This window comes from Microtus oregoni, unplaced genomic scaffold, assembly GCF_018167655.1.
Source record: "Microtus oregoni isolate MIOR12 unplaced genomic scaffold, Mior012 000004F_ref0000308, whole genome shotgun sequence".
NCBI classification, from domain to species: Eukaryota; Metazoa; Chordata; class Mammalia; order Rodentia; family Cricetidae; genus Microtus; species Microtus oregoni.
The window spans coordinates 48625257-48637172 of record NW_024543063.1 but is presented as its reverse complement, the minus strand read 5'-3'; the positions used below and the strand labels follow the sequence as shown (position 1 = coordinate 48637172).

The window sequence follows — 11916 nt, the reverse complement described above, 5'->3', positions numbered from 1 at the left end:
TTTTATGTAGACAGAGTTCTAATTGCATATCTCTACACCAGGAGAGGGCGCTAGATCTCACTATAGATGAATGTGAGCCACCGTGTAGTTGCTGAGAATTGAACTCAGGACCTCTGAAAGAGCAGACACTGCTCTTAACCTCTGAGTCATCTCTCTAGCCCACCAGCGGGCTCTTTACTGGGTTGAAAGGAAGAGCAGGTTTGGAAAATAAGGTCAGGGCAAGTAGAACTAGAGTCCTTAAGGCTCTCAAGGCAGATGTCCAAAAGGTTGATAATAATGGTGCGGCGCTCAGAGGGGCCTGGAGGGAACGGAACAAAACTGGGGAGTAACCTATGCAAGAATGAACACTAAGGTCTTTTGGTTCTGGACTCTCAGGGCGTGGCAAGAAGGCAAGCTGGGGGGCATAAGTCCCACGTGACGGCCTGGTGGCGCACAGGCTGCTCAAATGCTACGCTAACCCCCAGGGGATAGAGTGCTGGCGGCCCCTCCCGGCCCCGCCTCCCTTTCTTCCTCTTTCCTGTTCATCTATTGGGTAATATCTTTGTCCATCAAGGGCCCGCCTCCGAAAATAAGCCAATCAGGAATGGCGGGAGGGAGCTTTCTTCACAAGCTGGTTTCTCTTCTAGGGGCCTCTCCAGGGAAGTAAAACCCGGTCGCAGCCACCGAGGAACTGCGCGCAGCAACTGAGCTGAGAGCATCCGCCGAGTGCGGGCGGCGCAAGCTGGTGAGAAGAGGGCGAGGGTACGAGGTAAGGAAGGGGACTAGTAGGTGTGCGGACATCTTCCCCAGCCTGGCCTGCGGGCGCCTCAGGTGATGGGGCGGAGAGGGAGATGAGGTGAGAGGGCGGGACGAGCTGATCCCCGGTCGTGGTCACCCCACTCTCGCGCAAGCGCCACGTGGGCCCGCGCGCTAGTGGAGGAGTCGGCTGCTTAGCCGGTTCCCTGCATCAGCTTCCTTAGTACTGGAGTACCCGTGAGGTGGGCGTTGCAAACTAGATTCCTGTTTTACAGCTTAGAAAGCGGAGGGTCAGAACTCTAAGCTGGAGCCCGGAGTTCTTAACTAGAACCTAGCCGTCCAGCTAAGAAATCAAGAGACGTCGTTTCTGTAGGGACACTAAATTCTGTCCCATCTGCTGCGAACGGTTTTCGTTGCGCACAGCTGCCTGTCCTTTCTGCAGGGTCAAGGGGTGTCCGAGGCCATCTGCCTCTGACTGACCTCATCTGCCCCAAGTTCAGCCGGGTGGGTAAGGGACGATCCTCACTGGCTTTGGGAAATCAATTTAACAGTGCGTCTGTACTCTTTGACCTACTGATTTTGGAAGTAAGGAAAAGGCGGCTACGAAGGCCATGCAATTTGGTGTTTAATAAGTACCAGGTTAGTGGAAACAAACTCCAAATCTCCAGGAATTGTGAAACCATTGTCTTTCACACGGACGTCAGATTCAATGTAGTTGACTGAACGATATAAAAACCTGTACAGAATGTACCCTGATGGTAAACTGTACTTTTCTTTTCTTTTCTTTTCTTTCTTTCTTTCTTTCTTTTTTTGAGACAGGGTTTCTCTGTAGCCTTGGCTGTTCTGGAACTCACTCTAGACCAGGCTGGCCTTGAATTTACAGACATCCCCCCCCCCCCCCCCCCCCCCCCCCGCCTCTGCCACGGGAGAGATTAAAGGCGTGTGCCACCACGCCTGGCTTGACTATCTCTTTTTTGTTCTGTTTTGAGATAGGGTTTTTCTGTGTCTGTACCTGGCCTCCAGCTCTACTCGCCTGTGCCTCCCAAGTACTGGGATTACGGTTGTGCATCCCACCCTGCATGGCCTCACCTTGTTACCCTGGCTGGCCTGGAATGATGCGCGAGACAATCTTCTCTGCCAATCAGGCTAACCTTGAACTCACAGAGATCAGCTTGCCTCTGCCTTTTTGCCTCTCTAATTCTGGAATTCTAGTCATGTAGTACCATGCCTGGCTTGGAAAGTGTCATATTTTATTACACTTTTACAAACTTTGTGAAAATTTGGCATGGTGGCATACACCTTTAATCCCAGTGCTCCAGAGGCTGGAACAGGCAGATCTCTGAGTTTGAGGATAGCCTGATCTACATAGTGAATTCCATGCCAGCCAGGTGGCAAAGCGAGACCCTGTCCAGAAACTAAACAATGGCAACAGCAAAAGCACTTCCAAATCTTGTGGGAACAGCACCTGGTAATTTTAGCTACTCTGAATTCTGAGTCAGGAGTGTTTAAAGTTCAAGGCCAACCTTGCAACTCATTGAAACCCTGTTTCAAAATAAGTTTACGGTTTTTTTTTTTGTTTTTGCTTTTTTTTTTTTTTTTTTTTTTCGAGACAGGGTTTCTCTGTAGCTTTGGAGTCTTTGGACTCTGTCCTGGAACTAGCTCTTGTAGATCAGGCTGGCCTCAAACTCACTGAGATCCGCCAGCCTCTGCCTCCCAAGTGCTGGGATTAAAGGTGTGCCCCACCACCACCCAGCTCAAAATAAGTTTAAAAGAGGGCTATAGCTCAGTGGTCGATCAGCACAGGAGAGGCCGTGTGCTCAATCTCCGTGACGCACAAAACAGCAATCAAACAAACCCAAGCATATGAGACTGGCAGTATTCCCATGCTCCTAGCAAGTGCCAGCGAGACTAGTGAAACTGTGTCTGTTAAGTAGCTAGTGTCCCTGGGCCTCTGAAAATGCCAAGTTGAGCTAATATTTGAGGACCTGCTGTGTACCAGGGACCGGGCTGTACTCAAGATAGCCACCAGTAAGCAGCTACATGTCTGGCATTTGTGGAGTACAGAGATTACTGGGGACAGCAGATACCTAAGTCAAAACTTACACGCTGCAGTGGAGACTGGATGAGGGAGCTAGCTAGTAGCCTCCGGCCTGAGAAAGGGCTCAGAAAGGAGAGGAAAGGAGGCACAAATCAGCTGGGAGGCCCTTATTGACTATAAAATCAGAGAGAATCTTAGCAAAAGAAGTTTTCACAGTATTTTAAATATTTGAACTTTGAAGCTTTTATAAACTCTTTAATTTTTCAGGGTGAAAACCAACCGCCTCCACTTGCCAGCATAGCTTCAGAATGTCAAGTACCGTGTCCTATTGGATCTTCAATTCTGCACGGAATCGAATTGCTATCTTACAAGGGGGTAGACGCTTCTGCTCAAGGGGTGCCGCAAATAGGAATCAACCAAAATGGAGGCTTTCTTCTCCGGCATCATCGACTGTGAAGACCAGTACTCCGCGTGGTAGCTTTGCTCTGCAGAAAGCCTACAGACACACATCAACCGAGGAAGAGGATTTCCACTTACAGCTTAGCCCTGAACAGGTCAACGACATGCTTCGAGCTGGCGAGTCATCTCACAAGATTCTTGATTTCAACAATGGAGTTCCAAGTTCAGTGTTACGGTTTGAGAGCAACCAGCTGGCCGCCAATTCCCCAGTGGAGGACCGGCAGGGTGTAGCTTCCTGCATGCAAACCAACGGACTGATGTTTGGCATTTTTGACGGCCATGGTGGCCATGCATGTGCCCAAGCAGTGAGCGAGAGGCTCTTCTACTACATGGCAGTGTCCCTGATGTCCCACCAAACCTTGGAGCAGATGGAGGAAGCAATGGAAAACATGAAGCCTTTGCTGCCCATCCTCCAGTGGCTCAAGCATCCTGGGGATAGTATTTATAAGGATGTCACCTCCGTACACCTGGACCACCTTCGAGTCTATTGGCAGGAACTTCTTGACTTGCATATGGAAATGGGTTTGAGCATCGAAGAAGCATTGATGTACTCCTTCCAGAGACTGGATTCGGACATCTCACTAGAAATCCAGGCCCCCCTGGAAGATGAGGTGACAAAGAACCTATCCCTCCAGGTTGCTTTTTCTGGGGCAACAGCTTGCATGGCCCATGTCAACGGAGTTCACCTACATGTAGCAAATGCTGGCGACTGCCGGGCTATCCTTGGTGTCCAGGAAGACAATGGCGTGTGGTCCTGTTTACCTCTTACCCGGGACCACAATGCTTGGAATGAGGCTGAGCTATCCCGGCTTAAGAGAGAACACCCTGAGTCTGAGAACAGGACACTCATCATAGATGATAGGCTGCTGGGTGTCCTCATTCCCTGCAGGGCCTTTGGGGATGTCCAGCTCAAGTGGAGTAGAGAGTTGCAGCGTAGTGTGCTAGGGAGGGGCTTTGATACTGAGGCCCTCAACATCTACCAGTTCACACCGCCCCACTACTACACTCCGCCTTATCTGACGGCCAAGCCTGAGGTTACATACCACAGGCTGAGGCCCCAAGATAAGTTCCTCGTGCTGGCGTCAGATGGTCTGTGGGACATGCTGGGCAATGAGGATGTGGTGAGGCTGGTGGTGGGCCACCTGTCCAAGGTTGCTTGCCATAAGCCGGACCTGGACCAAAGACCGGCCAACCTGGGGCTCATGCAGAGTCTGCTGCTGCAGCGGAAAGCCAGCGGACTCCATGCAGCTGACCAAAATGCAGCCACGCATCTGATCAGACACGCCATCGGGAGCAACGAGTATGGGGAGATGGAGCCAGAGCGACTGGCCGCCATGCTGACATTACCAGAAGATGTAGCCAGGATGTATCGGGATGATATCACTGTCATGGTGGTGTTTTTTAACTCAGAGTCAATTGATACATACTCTAAGGAGGGTTAAGAGTCTCACCCTGTCACCAAGGCTAACACAAATACCCTTTAAAACATTTCCACTTAGTCCTGAGTGAGCCATTCAAACCTTATTAAAGAATAGGCAGATATAGGTTGCTGGGTGATTGACTAACTAAAGAAATCCAGCCTAGTGAAAAAGCACTGGTGATGATTTTTGTGTCTATGAACACTGGTCAACTCTTCTATGCAGCAGACAGAATAGAGTCAAACCGGCTTAGGCTCGTGTAGCCCATGTCCTCTATCAAACTGTGTCATCCTGTGCTTCTAAAGGATAAATTTAAATCATGATGCTAAGAATAAAGAACTTCAGGATCTTTGGAGACCCAGTTGCAAAATTTACAAATGTGATCCTTCTGAGCTGTTCTGCACAACTTCTAGAGTGTAGTTTTTGTTTAGCTTTTTAAATTACAAAAGCTTAGGTTTACAAAGCAATCTTCAGGGCACTTTTCTATGTCATATTCTAACTTTAGTGTGTGTGTGTGTGTGTGTGTGAGAGAGAGAGAGAGAGAGAGAGAGAGAGAGAGAGAGAGAGATTTTCTGTAACGACTGTGAAGATAAATCTGTGCCATTTGCATTTGAACGCTGGTTAAATTTATTTTAAAACTGAATCCTCAGACTTGCAGGCAGGACTGCTGTAAGCATGTGTAGGACCACTCTTTTGTTTTTTTTCTTTCGGCTGAGGATGAGAGGGGCTAAGTCTCTGAGCAGCCTTTGGTCCTTCTGTTGAGTTCCACCCCCAAACCTTTGAGCCGAACTGGGAGTTCATTTTTGTCTAATCCCCAACTCCTGACCTGCTTAGCAAAACGTCCCCTCCTCCCCACCCCGGGCTTAGCCACAGGGTTATTCATAATTCTTCCTGTGTATATCCCTCAAGCACACAACACCACCTCTGCTATGCTGTCCTGCCTCACCCTGCCGTTACTAGTACATCTTTCTGCTCCCCAGGATTGGAAGGGCCATGGTGTGACCAGGTAGTTGTGGACATTTTAGGCAGGGTGGGTCTATTCAGTGGTTTGTGGATTTTTGGTTTCAGCCTGAGTCTAGAGGTGTGAAAATGGCCTAGGAGAACAGCCATGAGCTGAGGCTTTCTCTCTTCATCTTGGGAGGGAGGCGGGAGACTTCTCAGGCTCAACACCTGCCCGTGCCTGTTAGGAACTGCCATCGCTATGCTTCGGGAATGAGGCCATATTTAGTATGAGAGTTGGGTGAAAATTGAGATGCGTCTGGTCATAGGGGCTGCAGGGTCTGTTTGCTTGAAAACGAACCCACATGGGTCCTATTTAGGGCATAAATGTCTTCCTCTCTTGGGTGGCTGTGGCATTAAACAGCAGGAAATGTGTCCCTAAATGGAAACACAAGGGTTTTTTTTGGCAGTTTTGATTTCCTGGACCTCATGGGAGCACTTTTCTGTAGGTACCTCCTCAGCTGACCCCGTGTCTCTCACCCACTATGCCGTCCTCACACTGGCAGGCTGGGCCTCTTCGCCTTTGCAGACAGACATTGGGTAAAGAGTTGGGGCTGGGCTGGCAGACAGCTCAGTGGGTAAAGGCTGCCAATCCTGGAAACTAGAGTTCCATCCCCGGGACCCACGTGGTGGAAGGAGTTGAAAGTTGCCCTGTGACCTCCACGTGTGTGCCGTGGCATGGGTCTTCACAAAATAAATACAATGGAAAAATAAGGGGATTGTTCTTTGTACATTTTCTAGTGTTCCCTGTTTAGTGATACAGTTTCTTCTTTTCTCTCTCTCTTTTATTTTTTTTATTTTTTATTTTTTTGGTTTTTCGAGACAGGGTTTCTCTGTGGTTTTGGAGCCTGTCCTGGAACTAGCTCTTGTAGACCAGGCTGGTCTCGAACTCTCTCTCTTTTTTAAAGGAACACTTTTGGGTTCTTTTGTTCTGAAACTGTTACTATTACTTCTGATCGCTTAGTTGTTTGTTTTTTTGTTTTTTTTTTTATTCAAAAATAAAACGTAGGCAGTTCTCTCTTGAGGAGCCTGTACCCGCACTTGGGTGTTTACTCCCTGTGGCTCTGCCCTGTTCTCAGGTGTGGCTTACCTTCTGAGGGCCTTTTCCTCTACCCTCACATGTAAGTCTACCCTAAATAATAACCCCAATGGTGCCGCCTCAAAGTAGAAAATGAGAAGTCTGGGTATGCTGGAACATGCCTCATGCCTTAAACCCAGCACTTGAGTGGTAGAGGCAGGAAGATCAGACGTTCAAGGTGGATTCGTGAGAGCCTGTCTACAAAAAATAGTGCATCCCATTATGCACCAAGGCCAGCCTAGGCTACACGGTGAGAACTTGCTTCGGAAAAAAAAGATAAAACGTGGCTCCAAATGTGAGTCATAATTATTCTAGCTAGAAGGTTTGCTGTTGGAATGGAAGACGCTATTTGACGTTTTTGTTTTCCTTTGTCCTTTGTTTTTCATGCCCGCTAAACCCAGGAGTGGCCTGGGAGCCTTAACTGGCACTGAGTGCCTGAGCCCTGTTTTCGAGGCTGGCTGGCATGGGTCATAAGTGGTTGTGATTCAGGTAACTTATCCTGCAGTTGATAGAACACAGGCCTCCCATTTGTGTCTCCAAGAGTGTCTGTGTTTTCTCACTGTCTAATAGATGTCTTTGTTTTCCAGCTGAAATATTGGGAAGAAAGGCTGGTTTATTGTCTACCGTTCTCTCTTCCTCTATGAACTCAGCTTTTCTGTGCCTGCTCCAGTGGGCATTGTCTTCTGGTTACACACCAATGTGGCTGTCTCCCTGGGTTTTGGCCGTGGCCCCCCTTGAAGTAAATGACCTTTTTTTGGGGGGGATGCAGATATGAGAAAGGAGATTCGTGGTCCTTGTCAGTTCTTCCAAAGCTCTTATTATTTTCATAGAGATTTGAATTTTTTAGACTTTTAAAATTTAAATAATGAGACTGACGATTTAATATTGCAAATGTAACTTTTGAAGGAACTTTGTCTTGGTGCTTAAAGTGACATTTGTGATTTGGGGTAAGACGCTGGTGGAAAGGTGTAATTTCCATAGATATTTGTTTTATGTGTAAATAGTACAGTGCTGTTGATTTCCAAAGTTAGTGAAACTAGAAAAGCTGATACTTTTGAATGTATGCTAGATCATGTTAATAAGATTCAGTTTTCGGAGATGTTATTTATAACATTAAAGCTAATTTATTATGATGTAAACTGTGAGGTGGTGTAATATATAGACGTTTTCCCCAAAAGTATATTTGACTTAAAAGCTAAAAAGCTTTAGGCACACGGGACAAAAAAATTCAGCTGAGACACAATCAAGTTGACAGTTTTTTTTTTAAACAGAGGTAAAATGTAAATGCCTTGACCTTCAAATAAAGAAGGGCATAATTCTGTAGAGCAACCACAAAATATATTCAAAGGGAGACTGGGTCTGTTTTGTTGGACAGCTAGTGGGAAACGGTGCCGCCCCAGGTGAAACCAGAATATTCTGGAATGGAGCCAGCGGTTTCACGTCTTTGGAGCGTGGTTGTTGTGTCGAAGCTCCCTTTGGATTTGAAGGTCAGGGCTAGTGATGTGGCAGCCTGTGTCGTAAATGGTCATGTGTGTAGCCTGGTGGGGGAGGCATGATTAGGCTGCTGTATAACTATTTTCTGAGCCATCTGAGGTCCCGTCCCTTCTTCCTTTGGTTCCTGGTGTCTAACTTGCCTTCTGGAAAAATGCTCCTTACTATGCATTTTCTTGGAATAATCATTAACTGTATTCTTTAATAATTACTGGCATTTGTATTTTAAGCTGTGTACCAGTGTTCCTATCTGACCCCGATTTTCTAACCTTTGAGGATATTTAAGTAGAACTTTTAAATAAAAGCAAAATGAAATGTGGTTTCTTGTGGTTTGAGCATTAATTTTTCTAGCCCTTAGGATGCGAGACCAGCTTTTGTTTCAGCATTTTTCTCTTAAGACCCTGCTCCAAAGACAAGCATGGCACACAAAAACTTTTAGTAGCTGCTAAGCACACAGGGAGTCCTTTTAAACTTTTTATTTTTAATATTTTATTTTAACTAAGTTTGTACATTTGTCTCTGTGGGTGTATCACATGAGTGCAGATGCTCAGGGAGGCAAAAAGAAGCACTGGATCTCTTGGCGTTGGAGTGGCAGGTCGCTCTGGGCAGCCCGATATGTGTTAGGTGTTAGGAACCAAACAGGTCTGCTTCAGGAGCACGCTTCCACTGAGCCTCTCTTCAGCTTCAGGATTCATTTATCTTAGCTGTGTGAGTGGAGAACTAAGAAGATAAAAGACTGGGCCAAGACCCATGTCCTCTGGGCCAAGACTTGCTAGAATTTCATAGTTTACTGAGAACCTTCTTGTAAAACCAGCTTTTGTGTTATTAGTAGTATAAAGCCAGTTCTGGGGAGAAGTCTAGGCTGTGTGCAACTGAAGACCCCACTGCAAGATTGTACAGTGCCTCGGTGCACTCAAAATGATAGTGTTCAGTGGGTCCTTATGAAAAATGCAGGTACAGGGGCTGGAGAGATGGCTCAGCAGGTAAGAGCGCATGTGTACCACCATGACTGGCAAGCACTGGGCGTCTGAACCCAGGTTCAGTTCCCAGTACCCACATGGTGATTCATAATCATAACTACAGTTCAAGGGGATCCTATGACCTCTTCTGACCTTGGGCACTGTACACACATGATATATATATATATCTCCAGACAAAACACTCATCTATAAAATAAATCTAAAAAAAAAAACTAATGCAGATACAAATCTTTAGTCATTTGTATGTCAGGGCTGGCTAGTTAAGCTAGGTGTTGAAAAAGATGTGTTGAAGGGCATGGAGAGATAGCTCTGTGTTTAAGAGTACTGACTGCTCTTCCAGAGGACCCAGGTTCAAATCCCAGCACCCACATGACAGTTCATACCTGTCTGTAACTCCAGTTCCAGGGCTTCAGACATGCCTGCAGGCAAAAAACAATTAACATGAAATAAAAATAAATTATTTTTTAAAAAAGAAAGAGAAGATGTAGAAACAAAGCTTTTAAAATATGGCTAGGTGGGTAAGGAGGGACCGCAGGTCACCTGTGAGGACAGAAAGGGATTGTGCAGAGTAATCTGGGTTTGGTGTTGTGGGTCACCCAGCGACCAATAGTTCAAGATCACGCTCAGGTGCCTGTCAAGGACAAGGGTAGCCTAGGCTACGGAAGCTCTGCCTGGGGAGATCCTTCAGAGCGACCTCAGAATGGGTACGACTTCTCTTAATTAGTTTGTACAGAGCCAGAAGTCCTGCCTCATCTCTGCTTCCCTGTGATGGTGCAGGGTTGTCAGAACCAGGAGTCCTGCCCCATCTCTGCTTCCCTGTGATGGTGCAGGGTTGTCAGAACCAGGAGTCCTGCCCCATCTCTGCTTCCCTGTAATGGTGCAAGGCTGTTAGTGTTTAGTCCTTGTTAGTCTGCTTCCCACTCCACTCCCCCCTCCCCACACCCATGCCTGTTCTGCCCCAGGGATACAGAAGCTGGTTGTGAAATGAGTTAGAAAAGATGACTGGCTGGACACCAAGGAGAAGAGGAGAAGCGAGAGAGGAGGTCAGAGAATAGGAGGAAAACAGCAAGCAGTGGCGTGGAAGTAAAACGAAGGGAGGAGTTTGGCCACAAGACTCTAGTATTGGAGTACATGGATGCGGCTGGGCAGGAATGGTCAATCAGCTACAGAAAGTTCCGCTGCAGGAGAGGCAATGGCTGAACCGTACTCTCACGTGGGTCTGGGGACATTGCCTAACTCTAGATGGTGAAGTAGAGGAGGGGCTTGGCTGGGCGGGCGGGCTGGTGGTCTTCCTCAACCAGCGTTATCTCTGGGCTTACGAAGGGAAAGAGGATCCAAAGTTCATTTGGGAGTTCTGGGATTTTGCTGCCCCCAAACGGCGCTGTAGCACGGAAAACATGGTACCTTGAGCCCTGCCTGGTGGCTGGGTCATTCTTTTGTGAGGACACAGGCATCCAAACTTTTTTTTTTTTTAAATTTATTTATTTATTAAGGATTTCTGCCTCGTCCCCACAACCGCTTCCCATTTCCCTCCCCCTCCCCCGATCAAGCTGATTGCTCTTCGAGCAGATGAGGGGGGGGGGGGGGACTTGTGAGGACACAGGGATAGGACACTTCAGTAGGGGGTGCTCTAGTTTGTGTAGGAGGCCACGGGAGACACGAGGCTGCCTCTAGATGTCGCCATCCAGCTGTGCTGGTGTCAGCAGAAGCTGGCTTGAGGAGGGCTGCCCCGAGCTAATGAGGCAATGTGTCCTAAAACTCCAAGTTTTTCCTTGGGGTGCAGCCTGATACACCTTCAGGAAGCCTCACAGGGCTCTGGGCATCTTTGGGGCTGGGATTAAGTGGGGGCTGAGGGAACGGCACTGTCTTGTGCTTGTGGGGAAGGAGCTGTTGAGACCCAAGCTTGCCAGAGCAGGTGGTATAAAGTGGTGCCATTTGGACCAGCTGTCCTCAAGGTACTTGTTTACCTCTGTGAAGTACCCACCACCTCTGACCAACCCCGATCTGATTCTGCTCCTTATAGCCACTCCTACAGCGGGCCAGCTTCTCAGCTTTTAGAAAAGTCGAAATCACTTCTGTGCTCCTCGACTCAGGTGCAACTGCCATACAGCAGTCAGATCTGAACTGCTGCTTTTCAGCTCCCATGATATTTTGGGTGATAGCTCCGATTCCTCTTCCCTAGATGGGCCTCCCTCCCTGCCATAGTCATGCAGAATCAAGGTTTTGGATTTGCTCTTCCCCATGGCTGGAATACCTGGCACTTTCTGCCTCCTCTTGATTTACCCAGATCTCTGAGCCTGATTCTGCTAGATTCCAGCTTGTTTGGAAGACTCCCTGACTTTCTAGGTCTCTCTTCCAAGCAATCCCTCTCTATTTTTAGCATTGGCTGGTCCTATTTTATCTCTCCATGGGTCTCCCATCCCATCTGTCTGTCTGTTTTCTCTGCAGCGTTAGGATTCTGGTTTGGCTTTCTGCTGGATAACCATGCATTAGCTCAGCATCTGACGTGAAGCATGCAGTCAACATTTAAAATGTGGAGGAGGCTGGGGATGTAGCTCAGTGGTAGAGCACTTGCCTAACAGTCATGAGGCCCTGGGTCCAATCCCTGGCACCACAAAAACAGATGAATAGATAATAGTTAGTTAGCACCGGGCGGTGGTGGCGCACGCCTTTAATCCCAGCACTCGGGAGGCAGAGGCAGGCGGATCTCTGTGAGTT

The 11916-nt window shown here is 47.7% G+C and overlaps 1 protein-coding gene across 1 annotated transcript; it reads left to right on the top strand.

Annotated features, from left to right (window-relative positions):
* Positions 1–612: 612 nt before the first annotated feature.
* Positions 613–8529, top strand: Pdp2 (pyruvate dehyrogenase phosphatase catalytic subunit 2). Its single transcript, XM_041650638.1, has 2 exons — positions 613–748; positions 3041–8529. Exon 2 carries the CDS (start codon positions 3082–3084, stop codon positions 4672–4674), a length of 1593 nt encoding a protein of 530 aa, XP_041506572.1. The 5' UTR covers positions 613–748; positions 3041–3081; the 3' UTR covers positions 4675–8529.
* The last annotated feature ends 3387 nt before the right edge of the window (positions 8530–11916 follow it).

Excerpts from the sequence above, each read along its gene's own strand:
- Pdp2 (XM_041650638.1), top strand. The coding sequence starts at position 3,082 with ATGTCAAGTACCGTGTCCTATTGGATCTTCAATTCTGCACGGAATCGA.